The 17,855-nt window shown below is 43.4% G+C and overlaps 1 protein-coding gene across 5 annotated transcripts in view; it reads left to right on the forward strand.

Moving 5' to 3' along the window:
- The window catches only part of PRKCZ (protein kinase C zeta), a 179,590-nt gene that overhangs the window by 117,054 nt on the left and 44,681 nt on the right, over window positions 1–17,855 (forward strand). For all 5 annotated transcript variants that reach the window (XM_069948021.1, XM_069948019.1, XM_069948020.1 and 2 more), the window contains 2 exons: window positions 8,223–8,308; window positions 13,518–13,649. In XM_069948021.1, coding sequence (XP_069804122.1) covers window positions 8,223–8,308; window positions 13,518–13,649 — 218 coding nt within the window. The remainder of the gene's footprint in view (window positions 1–8,222; window positions 8,309–13,517; window positions 13,650–17,855) is intronic.

A 17,855-nucleotide genomic window follows, 5' to 3' on the forward strand; every position in this document is an offset into this window, starting at 1 on the left:
TCACACTTTTTGCAGCCCCGACTATTAAACCTTCTAATAAATATAAAACCTACTAATAAATATGTTGTGTAACCTCCGCTTAGGATTTGCTTTGAGTTTAGATGCTGGAAGTGTAATTTCTTTTCCCCAGACACATTTATCATTCTGCAATTTTTATTTTTGGGAGACTGAGGCATTTATTTGTCTATGGTAGCCCCCTCCTTTCCAGCCCACCTTATACAGGTTATGGTTGATATGACTGTATGAAAGTATATGGTGCCATCTAGAGGCAGTTGTGGAACACTGCACTCCAGCTGCATTGCTGAATAAATCTGTTTACTTTTCTCCCTAATAATTCCCCAGGCTATAAACTAAACCAGTGAGTATTTTTAAAGTCTATAAAGCCATGCAGTGGTGCTTTAAGATTTGTTTCATGGGTGGAAGAGAGAATACAGATTTATGCAGTGTTCTGCTTCACATCCAATAATGCATCACTTGTATTAAAATCACATTTGTAATCTTTTGTCTGTGCCTAAAAAGCAGAACATCATAATGGCAATTATGTTTTGCCGGAGATGATTGAGAATTGTATTGTAAAGAGAACAAACCAGGCCGTGCCTCTCCCACTACATGGTCTGATAGTTGTGCCGCACATTGCAAGTCAAAGGAGGACAGGAGAAGGGGGACTTTGCTGCCTCTCTAATACATGGAGGCAATGTAATGTTCATGTACGGCATAAAATAGTAACAATGACAATGAATGATGGATTTATGGCTGGATTTTCTAGTAAGCACAAGGGCATCCGATTTGCAGGGTTTACACATGGTTATAGCTCCTGCAACAGGTATGGTGTAGGGCAGGGATGGGGAACCTCTCCAGCTGTTGCAAAACCACAATTCCCATCATGCCTGGACAGCCAAAGCTTTAGATGCCCAGGCATGATGGGAATTGTAGTCCTGGTGTAATGGCATACTAGGCAGTGAGCACTAGAGCCCCCATACGTATTGTACGCAATTCGTTCATATTATATCCGTATTTGTAAATCTATTGGTGCTTATACTGACCTAATGGCCATTTTCTGCCATACTGATCCCAGCCTGGATCTGTGAAAAACAAGGATGTGTGCATGTGGACATAGAAATGAATGGGTCTAATACTGTCCGTATTTTTACCAGAAAATACAGCAATGTGCAAGGGGACCTTATGGAAGTATACCAGATTGTATTGTGCTTAGCCACTTGCTGTCAGCAAGACATGGACCCTGTATGGCGCATAATCCACAGTATATGTTGTAGTTTTTACAGTTTTTTACAGTAAGTGTGTCGCTTTTATAGCAAAGTCTTAAAGTGTCTGGCACTTTGGGCTTGTGAAGGATTATATAATTGACAAAGTAAATTTGCATCCTGCACTGCTAAAGAAGCACATCTCTATAAAATATTTGGTTTATTTGACTATCTTAGGGCTTATGTGGCCCCATCCTCCGTGGATGGGCGCTGAATTGGCTCATAGGGGCAAATTTACCATAGCAAATGCCAAAAAGGGATTCTGTATAAATAAAATTACCTCTGTATATAAAGCTAAAGGCCCGTGTAGTTGTCTATGGGTGCCTTATTACAACACAAATCTATGTTTCAGGGAATGCGCTGCTGCTCTACAGATACAGTTATGTAAGAAACGTTGTGTGGGGTTATTTCATTCTGTCCATTGTGGACCACATCCCCTGTTTTGCTCTAGATGCATCAGTTTCATTAAAGGGTTAATCTCCCTTGTGCTTGCTTATTGGAATGTGTGTAATAAATGAAGATTTCTCTTGTGATTTTTGGCTTCAAGGTCCTGCCCTTCTACGTTGCCTCTGTTATTGCTCCTCTTCTTCATCTTACATTAGCCGTTTCATCTCGCATCACTGCTTCTATCTTTGAGGTCATGATGAGATCCCCAGTGAACAATGAATCACTTGGAGATTACTGTAAAGATACCTCAGATCTGTTTGTGTGGCCATAGAAGCTACATGCTATTTATCAAATACTGTGGAAGAGGCATTTGTATTTCCTAAGTATTCATCTGATACATACAATTGAAGGGGTTTCTTATTGACTGTGGCCGCACTCATTCAGCACTAGGAAAGGCAGATTTTTACTCATTTACACTTCGATTTAAAGCCACAATAGGAGGACCAGCTGAGACCTGTGGGGCTCATCCTTAGAATCATCCAAGTGTGGACTATGTATTTTCTTAAAGGGGGATTCTGTCTTTATATAGTTTCACAATATGCTTTGGATAGGCCTTAAAGGAGAAGTCTGGCAAAATTTTTATTGAAGTATTGTATTGCCCCTCAAAGTTATACAAATCACCAATATACATTTTTTACGGGAAATGCTTATAAAGTGCTTTTTTTTCCTGCACTTACTACTGTTTGAAGGCTTCACTTCCTGGATAAAATGGTGATGTCACTTCCTGGATAACATGGTGATGTCACAACCCGACTCCTAGGGCTGTGCGGGTTGTGGCTGCTGGAGAGGATGATGGCAGGGGGACACCGAGGGACACAGGGCACTGGAGGGACACTGAGCATCCCTCTGCCATCATCCTCTCCAGCAGCCACAGCCCGCACAGCTCTGGGAGTCTGGTCATGACATCACTATGTTATCCAGGAAGTGACATCACCATGTTATCCAGGAAGTGAAGCCTTGATGAAGTAGTAAGTGCAGGAAAAAAGTACTTTGTAAGCATTTTCCATAATAAGTGTATATTAGTGAATTTTATAACATTTGGGGGGCAATATAATACTTTAAAGGAGAAGTCTGGTGCAAATTTTTATTAAACGGGTTGTGTCATTAAGAAAAGTTGGTATAATCAATAGGTACCACGTATGTACACCACGCATCCATTTTAGTGTAACACGTTTAAATGTCTGATAGGTGGCTACATTTCAGGGAGGTGGAGGTTGACCAACGTTTTATATACTAAGGACCAAATGTAAAGGCCAGTTCCCTACCTTATATAGACCTGGGTGTGTTCACACATAGAGAGTTCGCAGCGGAATTCATGCTGCGAGTTTTGCAGTGAAATCCGCTGCGATGCTCACTACCATTACAGTCTATGGCCCTGCATTCTCATAGCATACTTTTATTCCTCTGTGAGAATGAAGTGAAAGCCATATCTATCTAGTTAGCTGCCGGGCTGATAAATTAATAAATGGGTAATGCTTACCTGCCTGCGCTCCTGCTTCAGTCTCCTGGTCCCGACTCACTGACGGGCGGTTCAGCCAATCACTAGTTGCGGCGGACAGCACAGTGAATGGCTAAGCAGACCGTTGGTGAGCTAGGACCAGGAGACTAAAGCAGGAGCACGGGTAGGTAAGCATACGGGTAGGTAAGGGGTACTCGAGCAAAAGAAAGAAAAAATCAACTGGTGCCAGGGATTTGTAATTTACTTCTATTAAAAATAAAATCTCAAGCCTTCCAGTACTTATCAGCTGCTGTATGTCCTGCATGAAGCAGTATATTTTTTCCAGTCTGGAGAGCAGAAGAGATTTTCTGTGGGGATTTGCTACTGGTTTCCACAGTTCCTGACATAGACAGAGGTGGCAGCAGAGAGCGCCGTGTCAGACTGAAGAGAATACACTACTTCATGCATAACATACAGCAGCTGATAAGTACTGGAAGACTGGGGATTTTTTAATATAAGTTTACGACAAATCTCTGGCACCAGTTGATTTTAAAGGAAAAAAGTTTTTGGCTTGAGTACCGCTTTAATACATCTTTGCCACGATGTGACCACCAAGTGTCTCCTCACCTATATCCATTGACATAAGAGATCCAAATGCAGCAAATAAACAGTCAGTACTTGGAGCTAGGAAATTTTGGCATGTGTAAGGTTCTGAGCAACTCTGACTAGAACCAAAAGGGCCGTTCTTGTGGGGGGTGTTATCTAGCCTCAACGTGATTGAAAGTGAACACCGCCTTTTGTGAAGCATTTTAGAGAAGTGTTCCACGTAATGGCCGTCCTCTCCACAATACAGAGAGAATAGAGATACATTTTAATCAGTTTATCCGCACCTTTAAATCTCTATTATTTCTTTTTAAATGTCAAACTCTTCCATTCTGTGACTTCATTAGGGATTTTCGGAAGCAGGAGATATAACAGATAGTGAATATTAAGTATGCACAACCCTTAGTGTTGCTATGGATTTTAATATCTAATATTGCAATGGAGCTTATCTGTGCCGACACTTAAGTGTTTGTATAATTAAATTTTCAGGTTTATACTGAGGACAAGCCGTGTAAAAAGTGCTCTATTTTATACTTTTATACTTATTTTATTTTTTGCAAATATTAAAATTGTTTTTCAGAAATTGTAAATGTATGTAATAAAGCCTTTTGCTTTGTCTCAGGAGAGCATGTACACACTTTTTATTACAAACCTAAGGGATGATGACCGGCATGAACTGTAGGTGATGACTAGAGATGAGTGAACTCTGAGTACGTTCGGGTTCATCCGAACTCTCTGCATTTGATTACCGGTGGCTGAAGAAGTTGTATTCAACCGCAGACACAAGAACCCCCCCCCCCCCGCGCCTGTTCGTTGCCCGCAGTACACAAAGAATGTAGTTGGAAGCTGGTGGCTTTGTTCCCCTGTAGATGCAGCCACATTTTCTATTGAAGTATATAGATTCTTTGGCTTCAGTTGCCTGGCACCATTGCTACACAGTTGGGGTGGGTTCACACTGAGGAATTCTCGCAGATAAATTCCGCGGAATTCCGTCGCCTGTACGTGCTCACGGGCCTTGCCTTTCCGCCGGCTCCATAGACACCACTCTATGGGCCGGCTGATTCTGCATTCCGCCGAAAGAATTGACGTGTTCTTGACAATTCTTGACAATTCTTTTGGCGGAATCCGCCCATGCATAAAATGGTGTCTGTGGCACGGGCGGAGAGGCGCGCGGCCGTGAGCACGTACAGGCGAGAGAATTCCACGGAATTTATCCGGGAGAATTCCCCAGTGTGATCCCACCCTTGAAGTTGATCTAGCTGCTTCTGGTTCCATTCTGTGTACTGTGACCAGCAAACAGCGGATTGGAAGGGGTCTAGTGTCTCTGTCCTGCTGGTCAACTATTGATAGCGCTGTGAATATATATATATATTTTTTTTTCCTGGAAAACCCCTTTTAACCTTTTGTACCTGGGATTCAGCAGGTTATGCACTTCTACAAACTCCCGTCTTGCTGTATTTCCCTTTTTTTCTGCCTTGCACTTCTGCACTTCTCATCGAGATACATGCAGGGAGGGGAATACAGAGCTGTGCATTGGTTATTTTACAGCCACACAGTTTTCTCTATGATTGGCCAGACAAATTTAAAGGTGTTATCCAGCGCTACAAAAACATGGCCACTTTTCCCCCACTCTTGTCTCCAGATCAGGTGTGGTTTGTAATTAAGCTCCATTTACTTCAATGGAACTGAGTTCGAAAGCCCACCCAATCTGGAGACAAGAGAGGGGAAAAAGTGGCCATGTTTTTATAGCACTGGGTAACCCCTTTAAAGCGACTCCATACCCACAATCTGCCCCCACATCACCCCACAAACCGCTTGTACCTTTTGGATACCGGATTTTATTTTAAGATCTGTCCTGAGGTCCGTTTGGCAGGTGATGCAGCTATTGTGCTTAAAAAAAAAACAAAAAAAAAACTTTTTAAACTTGCAGCCCTGTGTCAAATTGACGTGGCCTAGTGTGTTTGTGCCCCAGGCCTGCGCCTCTTCTCTGTTCCCCCTCCCTGCCCTCTTCATCATTAGGAATGCCCCTAGAAGGATTTCTCCTAATCATCACTTGTCTGAACACTGCACAGGTGCCTTAACCATCCAACACATGTGCAGTGTTCAGACAAGTCATGATTAGGATAAATCCTTCTAGGGGCATTCCTAATGATGAAGAGGGCAGGGAGGGGGAATGGAGAAGAGGTGCAGGCCTGGGGCACAGACACACTAGGCCATGCCAATTTGACACAGGGCTGCAAGTTTAAAAGTTTTTTTGTTTTTTTTAACAATCACTGCATCACCTGCCGAATGGACCCCAGGACAGATCTTTGATTAAAATCCGCTATCCAAAGGTACAAGTGTAATAATTTTTACTTGGGGAACATAGTGTTTTTGTGTTTTCTTTGTCAAGAAACATGTTAAGGACAAAGTATCATGACAAAAAAAATCTAAACAATGACTATGTCTAGAAAATAATAAATGCTCAACAAAACAAATGGAAAGTAATTGGGGAAAAAATAATTATCGATGTAACAGAACTGAATTGGATGAATGTATTAACACATTGAAAAGCCAAATATAAACCAGCGTTAACATCTAAACAGAACAAAATAAGGTTACAGTAGGTTAAGAGAAGTGGAGGACTGGATGAATCAGGGATGAATCACCAATCCGCACTGGACAAGGAGATGGTTCCGGTACTTTTGTCTGGTGTTAGAACGTAACATAGAGAGATGACGTCTGAAAAAACAATCACTCTTCTCTGATTTGGGTCTGCGTGTCGGTAAAGGACATGGAAACCAATCAAATGTGTCATCTATTTTTTACTGTGTTGCGACATTTTCTCGGCTACAGAAAAACCTACAGCTGTAGTTAGGGAGGCTGTAATATGGGCATTGCTTCTTGGAGAGCCTACCACCATACATACAGCATCTGCGTATTAGAGCTTGCATATAGTACAGCCTTGTGCAGATTGATTTGTTACACAGCTAAGATTGTGCTGCAAGTAAATTGAGTCCCGTTACAAAGTGGCCGAAACCAATCTTGGATCGATTTTGGGCCGTGGACATAGCCAACTGTGGGTCACGTCGCAATTCATTAAATACATTAGCTGAGATGCAGCACAATCCCTACAGGGCCTTTATAGCAATATTTGGATGCATGACCTGAGCCGTTGCGGTGTATCCCTAAGGTTTTAGGACTGCACAGAAACTGTATGCTCTGTGATCCCCATCCTAGCATTTGCACAATTTTGTCCACAGACCTGACTCTGAGGCGCTGTTCACACTGATGGACACATTTCTTTGTCCATATTAAAGAAGCGACACCCAGAACTGCAGGTCTGATGACCAGAGCTGACAGCTAGCGGACCTGCAATAAAGCTGAGACTTGCCTTTATTGCAGGGATGGGGAACCTTCGGCCCTTCAGCTGTTGCAAAACTACAAGTCCCATCTTGCCTGGACAGCCAAAGCTTTAGCTTTGGCTGTCCAGGCATGATGGGAATTGTAGTTTTGCAACAGCTGGAGGGCCGGAGATTCCCCATAGTATGGACACAGAAATGCATCTGTATTATGCAAACCTAGCCTAACAGGTTTATGCAGTGCTTTACATAGTCTCTTTTTTTTTTTTCCAAAATTCTTTTACTCATAGAAGTCTGTGTGTCTCTAGATAGAAGTACACATTGATATTGATATAGATATTTTTAGACCAAATATCTTTTGGCTTCTGCACTAATTTTTATTTATTTATTTTTTATTTTTTTTGATACTACTGCAGGTTTCAAGGAAAAAGTTTAAGTAATTGTCCCTAGCAGCCTAGGTAGCAGTGTTTGCTCTTCATGGAACCTCTGAAAGAGATGTTGATTTCCATTTTTCCGCTCGCATTCATTTTGATGATCTCCCCTGTGCCCTCCTTGTAGCCAGGCTTTTTTTCAGTGAATTTTCTAGTACCCTAATCATGTTATTCTTCCCTCCAGTCAGACTGGTTATTTTAATCTGCTTTGCATCTGAATTGGTGTCAGTGAATTATTCGGATGCAGTTGCTGCCATTGCTTTCAATTCTGTGTCACATAGAAAGGAATATTGGGAGCGATTCGTCCCCGGCGGGGACCAGTCTAGTTTTGGATGTGCCTGGAATAGGATCTGTTCCCCTTTAAAATCCTGGCCCCTTCCCATTTCACCTGTTTATCCACTAGCAAGTCTTTTCAGAAAGGTCTGTTAACCAGAATAGGATCATGTGAGGATGTGATGGTGGTGGTGGGAGGAGGAGGAGGGTGTGAGAAGGAAGACATGGGTTGTACTCGGCTCTCGATCTGGAGCCTGTCATGGAAATCTTAGCTGTAGCAGTAGAAGTGATCCTCCGAGCATCAGTGCTCAGCATTGATTATTAAAAACAAGCTGAATTGTTCTCCCTGTCGCGGGCGGCTTGCAGTTTTGTGCCTGGCAGTGCTAGCTTAGTATGCTTCTCCTTTACACGTTTCTTTTCTTCCTAGAATCAATCTACCGACGAGGGGCCAGAAGATGGAGGAAGCTCTACCGAGTGAATGGGCATCTGTTTCAAGCCAAACGCTTTAACCGAGTAAGTGACTCATCCACACAAAAAAATTAAACAAATTCTACATTCTCCAGGATGTATTGTATTACTGAACATTGCTCTATTTCATACGGGAAGAAGATAAAATGGAGCATTGTAAATTTAGTGTGTCACAGCCAAAAGCGTGGGCTTCTTATAATACCTCATCCCTGTGCCGAATGTCATTTTATCATTGTAATATGCATCTGCGTGCATTGTTTCCCAGTACACTGTGTGCTCTACTGAGAGATGGGCTTCGCAGTATAAATATTGCATCGTATTGATTATTCTACAAGTAAAATAGATTTCATTGCTTTTTGCTCTGACAAGCTGTGAATATTCGTTTTTTGTATCTCAGGGTTCACATTCTGCATACTGGGCCACAGATGTAGGATCATGACTGCTACGTTTTCAATAACTGGATTATGATGGCCGAGTGAGAACTAATATACTGTTCAATATCTCCTGTTTTCTAAAATTCCCTGTACACTCGTTCATCGTTGGCATCGGTGACGTCCATATTGGCTGGGTAGATTAGGAACAACCCCTCTTTGAACATGTTGATAACGTTATTACCGTCCATTAGGTTAGTGGTCTCCAAATGGTGGATATTAATTGAATGTGAAACTACAACTCCCTGTGGCTGCAAGGGTATGCTAGGAGTTGTATTTTTACAATATTGGATGAGCTGTATTTTGGAGACCATTACAGTGACCCAGGAAAGACCTTTATACTGCAAAATAGTGTTGCATTTAGTTCATTTTTTTGCTTTTTGTTGTAATGTACCTTGTGCCTGGGCCAAGAAAAGGCGGCCATTTTATAACAGGATCCATTTGTTTATCTTCAAGACGACACTTCAATGACTCGTCTTGTTCCATGGTAACTCCAGGCATATTGTAAGAACGCCATGAACTGTGTGTAGGTTGCTGCTTAAAGCAGGGATAGGAAACTTTCGGCCCTTCAGCTGTTGCAAAACTACAATTCCCATCATGCCTGGACAGCTGAAGTAAAGCTGCTGTGTCAAATTGGCGTGGCCTAGAGTGTGTATGCCTTAGCATAGCAATTCCCCTCCATCCCTTCTCATCACTAAGAATGCCCCCAGGCAGGATTTTTCCTATTCATCACTTGTCTGAACACTTCACCGGTGCCTTAAAGGGGTACTCCGGTGCTGATAAAAGACAAAACAAAAAAACAATCAATTATAAACATAGTTTTCACACTTACTATCCCTCCTGTCTTCGTTTGAATTTCCCGCTGTTTGCAGGTCCTTGAAGCTGCAGTTGGTGGCTTCATTTTTATTTCACTTCCTGGTTTGGACTTTCCCATGATGCACTTTGTCTCCTGTGATGTCTAACTGACTCTGTAGACCTGTTAGATGGCTTACATCTTGCTCAGTCAATCAGAGCTGAGTAACCTGAGTTATCTGACAAAGGGAGGCTGGCCTAACAGGGCTGAGACCCGCCTCCCTCTTGATGATGTCATTGTCACAAAATGGCTGCCACAGAGCAGCCTGGGGTCAACAGTCATTAGGTAAGAATGAGTTTACTTCACTTCCTGGTGGAGGGTTGAGGGGGGGGAAAGATAGGGAAGAGGGGCAGGTAGGTGATTGAAGCATATTACAAAGTTATATAACTTTGTAATGCTGGGTTTACACGGAGCGATAATTCGCCCGATCATACGATTAACGATTTCGAAGTAATAATTTTTTTTTTTAAACAATCAGCGTTTATACAGAACGATATATCGTGCGGAAAAATCATTTTGCGATTGCTTAAGCCTATCTTGCACAGAGGTTAAATCGGTGAATGACTGTTTACACGGAGCGATCTGCGAACATGTTCAAAGATCAAAATGAACGATTTCTCGCTCGTCGCTTGATCGTTCGCTGCGTTTACACGTATGATTATCATTCGAATTTAATCGTTATGGTGCAAATTCGCACGATAATCGTTCCGTGTAAACGCAGCATAATGTGTTTCAATTACTGGGAAAAAGCTTTTCGCTGGAGTACCCCTTTAACGATCCAGCTCATGTGCAGTGTTCACACAGGTGATGAATAAGAGAAATTATTCTAGGGGCATTCCTAATGACGAGGGTAGGGAGGAGGGACGGAGGGGTGTCGCAATCCTAGGGCATTGGTACTCTAGGCCACGGCAATTTGACACAGGGCTGCAACTTTTAAAGTTGTTTTTTTGGGACAATAACTGCATCACCTGCCAAACGGACCCCAGGACAGATCTTAGATTTAAAGCAGCTATCTGAAGGTACAAGCGGTTTGGGGGGGTCAGATTGTGGGTAGATTTCGGTGCAAAATTGCCACAGGGGTTTAGGTGTGGATATGTACATTAAAAAAATGTACATAGCTTCCAGCACTGTCCATTTTGTTGGTGGTGGCTCTGGATTGCTGCAGCGTAGCTCTCTTTCAATTCACTGTGAACTGCAGTAACTTGGCACGGCCACTACACAATGGAGAGGGGCTTCCAGCTCTGTACACTGTTAACATTCAGCCGCTGGAGCTGTGCAGGACCCCGATTGGTAGGGGTTTCATATATTGAGCCATTGATCTATTCATGAATGCATTTTCCTTTGAAAACCTGCTTTGCAATTTCTTTATATGAAGACTTTCTTTATACTCATTCACTGAAGAAATCCCACAGTATATAGCCTTCCCCTGTAAAAGTACCCCTAGTCTTATATAACAAAGTTGCAATACTTTAAAGAGTCACTGTCGTATTTTTTTTTTTTGCAGAAATCAATAGTCCAGGCGATTTTAAGAAACTTTGTAATTGGGTTTATTAGCCAAATCTGCCATTATCTGCATGTAAAAAGCCTTTTCCCAGGTCCCCCCCTCCTTCCTCTTTTTCATCCACTCTGAAAAATCTGAAAATTGTGACTTGTTGCAGGAGACGTCCCCTGTCTGCTCTAGGGAGAGGGGAGGGGGGAGGAGGAAGGAGGGAGTTAGCCGGCAGCAGAAAGCAGATAACAGAGGATTACAGGCACGGAGCTGGGTGACAGCTGTAATCTGAGCTCAGACAGGTCACTGGTGATGGTCAGAACAGATAACGGGTGAGGGATTTGTAGATTAACTCTTTGTTGTCCTGTTTTGGTCTTTTCTTTAGCTCTCTCCATAGGAGAACAATGAAGACAGGGGGGAGAGCTTCAAACTGCTTTTTCATGATAAAAATGCATTTTTCGGATAATAAACCCAATTACAAAGTTTCTTAAAATCGCCTGGACTATTGATTTCTGCAAAAAAAAATTTCATGACAGTGACACTTTAAAGAAAATCTGTCAGCTGCAATTCACCTTTCAAACTGCTGACACTGTTATCCAGCTATTAGGTCAAGGAGAAACGTGGTATCTTTCATATATTCATCTGTGCATCCATAACATAGAAAAATACTTGTATCTTATAGTAAAAGAGTCAAAGAGGTGTTCCTGAGCTCCTAAAAGGCAGCAATCTGTAACAATCCTTACCCCCCCCCCTCCCATAGCTGACCCTGCTTAGGACTCAGCTTCCAGGTGTCAATCAGGCAGGGAGGAAGCATTACAGCTTAAGGGTGCCTTCACTCCTACCGGATCCACAGCGGATCTCACTTCTGCGGATTCGAAGCGAGAACCGCTGCAGATCCGGTGCCATTCACCCCTATGATAGCACATATTCGCAGCGTGAGTAACATCCCTCTGTGAATATGTGCTTTAACCCCTCGCTGTCCGCAGCCCCGCCGCCGCATTAGCCCATCCTCGGCCGCATCCCCCATCTCCGGCCGCATCCCCCCATCCCCCGCCGCATCCAGCAGCCCGCATCCCCCCATCCCCCGCCGCATCCAGCAGCCCGCATCCCCTATCCCCGGCCGCATCCTGCAGCCCGCCGCCGAGAGCATAATGTACCTGCTCGGCGGCGCGGCTGCAATGAGGGTCCCGGCTCCGGTCCCGCTCATTAGCGGGACTGGAGCCGGGAGCCTCACTGCAGCCGCGCCGCCGAGCAGGTACTTTAGGCTCTCAGCGGCGGGCTGCAGTATGCGGCCGGGGATGCGGGCTGCTGGATGCGGCGGGGGATGGGGGAAAGCGGCCGGAGATGGGGGATGCGGCCGAGGATGGGCTAATGGGGCTGCGGACAGCGAGGGGTTAAAGCACATATTCACAGAGGGATGTTACTCCCGCTGCGAATATGTGCTATCATAGGGGTGAATGGCACCGGATCTGCAGCGGTTCTCGCTTCGAATCAGCAGAAGTGAGATCCGCTGTGGATCTGGTAGGTGTGAAGGCACCCTAAAGGGGTTATCAAGTGCTACAAAAAACATGGCCACTTTCTTCCAGAGACAGCCCCACTCTAGTCTCCAGTTTGGACAGGGTTTTGCTGCTCAGTTCCATTGAAGTGAATGGAGCTTAATTGCAAATCGCCCCTGAACTGGAGACAAGATCGTGTTGTCTCTGAAAGAAAGTGGCCATGTTTTTGTAGCACTGGATAACCCCTTTAAGGATTTTTAGGAGTTTGGAAAATCCTCTGACTTTGTACCAGGTAATAAAAAACAACACGTTTCTACGTTCTAGAAGCACAGACAGATATATGAAAGGTACCATGTGTTGTCTTGACCTAACAGCTACCTAACAGCGTCAATTATAGCTGACAGATTCTCTTTAATACATATGTGTCCTAATAATTGGCCTCCTTATGTGCAAGACTAGTCTTGCGTTTACACGTACAGATTTATCTGACAGATTTTTGAAGCCAAATCCAGGAACAGACTATAAACAGGGAACAGGTCGTAAAGAAAACACTGAGATTTCTCCTCTTCTCACATCCATTCCTGGCTTTGGCTTCAGAAATCTGTCAAATAAATCTTTGTAAACGTACCATAACACTAAAAGGCACTGGAACATATATATGTATATGAGAGATTGCTGGTGAGAATAGCAGAGTAGTTGTATTGCAGGTGCAGCACTCGGATTATACTTTATGGCCTGGTCTCCTGACATATGCATTACATTTAATGTACATTAGTGCATCTGGCTACCAGCAAATTGTTCTGGGAAACTGTTGCCATGTATACATGTATACTACTATATATCCAGTGGGGGGGGGGGATCAAAGATAAAGCTATTACATTATTAATGCTCCTGTCCTTTAATGGTACATTTACATTATAGACCCTGTTCGGTGTGATATGACTGCTGTATGATCGCTATAATGACATGTTTACTCCATTTTCAGAAAGCCTACTGTGGCCAGTGCAGTGAAAGGATATGGGGCCTTGGGAGGCAAGGCTACAAGTGTATCAATTGCAAACTGCTTGTCCATAAACGCTGTCACATACTTGTCCCACTGACCTGCAGAAAGCATATGGTGAGTATTATATGCTGTGTTTTTTTTTTTTTTTTATAATAAAAAGTTGTAGATGTAATGCAACTTTTCCACAACTTGGCAAAATACAGTTGGTCACAGGCCTCATCTGGTAATTTTTTTAGTATTCTAGGGAAGTCATCAGTTGTTTTGCAATGAGTGATGTCACTAGAATGGCTCGGCTTAACTAAACGGAAGGGGCAGGGGTGCAGACTGGAAAGGCTTTGTGTCATAAGTGTTACATGGTTCACACTGAGCAAAACTAGTGGAATTCCGTCGCGGAATGCCGTTAGCCTCCTTCTCATAATGGGAGTCTATTGGTGGCGCGCGCTCCTGCTCTGTCCGCGCTGAAGAATGAACATGTTCATTCTTCAGCGCGGAGAGACGCTGTGAGAACAGCAGCGCGCACCTCCCATAGACTCACATTATGAGAGGGAGGCTAACGGCATTCCGCGGCGGAATTCCACTAGTTTTGCTCCGTGTGAACCCGGCCTTAATGAATGTATACTTTCCAAAATATACTCTGTGCCCTCCAACATTTTTTCCCTTTTACTCTATTATCTAAAATATGAGTGGCACATTAACACTTTTCCATTAAGAAAACTTATGCATTATGTGAAATTATTTCAAAGGTACAAGTATTTCTGATATTGTAGTGTTTTGAGAACTTGTTGTTCTTGGTTACTACACACCAAGCCAGGTCAGGCATGCTCTGTTCATCTGCAGTCTCCAGGAAGCCCTGGCAGTTAGTCTCCACTGAGCCTGTAATGGTGGTATTACACAGAATGATTATCGTTCGAAAAATCGTTAGATCGTTCGGATTTGAAAGAAAATCGTTTAGTGTAATAGCATACAACGATTTAACGACCAGCGAGAAATCGTTAGTCGTTTGATAGAATTTGGACCCATTTTTATCGTTGATCATTCACAAATCGTTCACATGGAAAAAGACGTCTTTCGGTCGTTCGCAGTAGCGGCGAATGCAATACCAACGACAAGACGACCGCAAGAATGCTCAAAAGTAACGATCATTGTTCTGTGTAATTGGGTGAATGATTTCAGGTCGTTCGCAATAGCGATCGTTTGAGATCGTATATCCTTGATCGTTAAAAAATTGCATTGTGTAATAGTACCCTAAGTCTGGGAAAGTGTGTGCACTGTTGCATGACAACAGCAAGGTCACCGTTTTGGGTATGTTCACACTGAGTGAAACTGGCGGAATTCTTTTAGTGGAGAGCCGCGGCAGTGGAAGAGGCGCACTTTCCCATAGAGAAGCAGTGTCACACTGAGGCAGGCGGGATTCTGTGGTGGAGAGTTCCGCCACGGAATTCCACCAGTTTTACACAGTGTGAACATACCCTTAGAGTGGAAACCAGGAAGTGATTAGATCCTTGGGGTAAAAAAAACAGTACAGGATATAGGTTACCAAAAACAGCACATTTGTTTCCTTTACATGTATGTACACTCACCGGCCACTTTATTAGGTACACCATGCTAGTAACGGGTGGTCTTCTGCTGCTGTAGCCCATCTGCCTCAAAGTTGGACGTACTGTGCGTTCAGAGATGCTCTTCTGCCTACCTTGGTTGTAACGGTTGGCTATTTGAGTCACTGTTGCCTTTCTATCAGCTCGAACCAGTCTGCCCATTCTCCTCTGACCTCTGGCATCAACAAGGCATTTCCGCCCACAGAACTGCCGCTCACAGGATGTTTTTTCTTTTTCGGACCATTCTCTGTAAACCCTAGAGATGGTTGTGCGTGAAAATCCCAGTAGATTTCTGAAATACTCAGACCAGCCCTTCTGGCACCAACAACCATGCCACGTTCACAGGCACTCAAATCACCTTTCTTCCCCATACTGATGCTCGGTTTGAACTGCAGGAGATTGTCTTGACCATGTCTACCTGCCTAAATGCACTGAGTTGCCGCCATGTGATTGGCTGATTAGAAATTAAGTGGTAACGTGCAGTTGGACAGGTGTACCTAATAAAGTGGCGGGTGAGTGTATGTGGTACACATCTGGTTTTACCAACTTTGTTTTATGGGAAATGTTGGCCAAATCCGCTGACTTTAGCCGTACTGGCCATCCATCTTATGTATACTGGGGTCTTCCAACTCTCCCCTGGCAGAGAAAGATCAGGCATGTTGAATCTCACGGAGAGAGGCCACCACCAGTGGAGTATGTTGGCAGCTTACACCCCTTTCATTCAGGAAAGCTGCTGATCATTCATGTGCATTCAGCGATCAGGGAAGATAGCTGTTGGCTGTTGGTTTTACATCATCAGATTAATTTTGGCTAAACCTGCCAATTTTAGAGAGACTGACCATCTAAGGCTGGGTTCACACTATGTTTTTGCAATCCGTTTTTATGCAAAAAAAGAAAAAAAGGTAAAAAACTGATGAAAAACAACGGATGCAACTGTGTACATTCGTTTTGATCCGTTATTCCATTGACTTCCATTATAAAAAAAAAAAAAAAAAAAAAAAAACTGATCAAAACAGATCCGTTTTTTTTTTTTTGACGGACACAAAAATGAGGTGGACCACGTTTTTGTGTCTGTCAAAAAAATATCCTTTTTGATTTTTTTTTTTTTTTTTGGGAAGTCAATGGAAAAACTGATCAAAATGGATGCAGACAGTTGCATCCGTTTTCTTTTATCAGTTTTTCATCCGTTTTTTTGCAAGAAAACTGATTGCAAAAACATAGTGTGAACCCAGCCTTATGTGTTTAGTCGCCTTCCGACTCTTCCTGGTGGCAGATGTCAGGGAAGAGAAGGATTGGCAAGTTGAATTTCAACATACTTGACGTTTTTGTTCTGATCAGAAGTCTGGCAGCGGCTTCCAGAACACACGTGTATGGTGGAGTCAGGAGAGATAGATGCTGGCTGAATGAGCATTTGACTGGGGGCAAAGAAGGTGCAGTAAGTTAAAGTGTGAGAAGCTTTATGGTAAAACTTGTGAGAATCCATAGAAGAGCAAGGTAAACTGCAATGACGTTCTAGATCAGGGACATTGTAGGGCACAGGTGTCAAACTCGCAACATCCAGCTGTTGCAAAACTGCAATTCCCCTTAGATGTCCAGGCATGATGGGAATTGTAGTTTTGCAACAGCTGAAGGGAAGCGAGTTAGACACCCTATATGAAGGGCTCTAAAATAGGAAAAATAAAGAATGAGTAAAGGCCCTATTCCACGAAACTATTATCGACCGTATTCGGCCAATATCGGCCGTTACGGCCTATAATCGTCCCGTGCAATTGACAGCAGCGATCAGCCAACATCGTTCATGTCGTCTGATCATGCGTCATTTGCGTGCGTCATTTGTCTTTCAAACATGTTGAAAGACAAACGACTGGTACAGCAACGATCTGCTGCCGCCGCACTGTGGGATAGGAGCATCTGCAGCAGACGCTGCTGTATCCTATGGGCTGCCCTGACGATCAGCGATTTCCAGCTGTTACAAAACTATAATTCCCATCATGTCTGGAAAGGCAAAGCTCAGGTATGATGGGCTTTGTAGCTTTGCAAGGCTGGAGGGCGGAAGGTTCCCTGTCCTATAAGGATGCCTTCCATAAAGGAGCTCAGAGACATTACAGAATGATTGATAGCTGTTGCCACATTTCTGTAATTCACCATGGAGTATTGGATTTTGCGGGTGTTCAATATATGAAATGAGTATTTGCTGGTTCTATGGTAATTCTGTGGTTATTTTCCCAAGCGGCTGATGGCCTGTCATAGGAGAAAGTACTCAGCAGTGTCTCTCCTCTGAATGCTATGCCGCTTAGTGTCGGACCTATCCATCACTGTATAATATTTCATCTGTCTGTGTGAGCTGTCCTCCTCGGCGGTCACTAATAGACCATACTGTAAGGCCTTGCACTTGCACTGATTATGTTACATATAATCCTCTGCTCATCTCCCAGCACTAAGCCAATATATTCACATGCACTTCCCAAAACCAAGAAAGCTTCTTATTTATTTGCACTCCACTTACAGCTGGAATCGTGACTTTTCCTGTCCAGTGTAACGTGTTACCATAGCAACTCATTAAAGTGGGAGCCGGGACTTTGAGAAACAGGATTCCTTGTGTTTTTTTTTGTACTTGGATGACTTTGCAGCAGCCTCATTGTGAGACAAGACTCCGAAATCTGATTGCCAAGACTCAGACGGCTTGACTTCCGTAGACATTTGCATGGTCATGTAATGGCAGATA

This window comes from Dendropsophus ebraccatus, chromosome 12, assembly GCF_027789765.1.
Source record: "Dendropsophus ebraccatus isolate aDenEbr1 chromosome 12, aDenEbr1.pat, whole genome shotgun sequence".
In the NCBI taxonomy this organism is placed as follows: domain Eukaryota; kingdom Metazoa; phylum Chordata; class Amphibia; order Anura; family Hylidae; genus Dendropsophus; species Dendropsophus ebraccatus.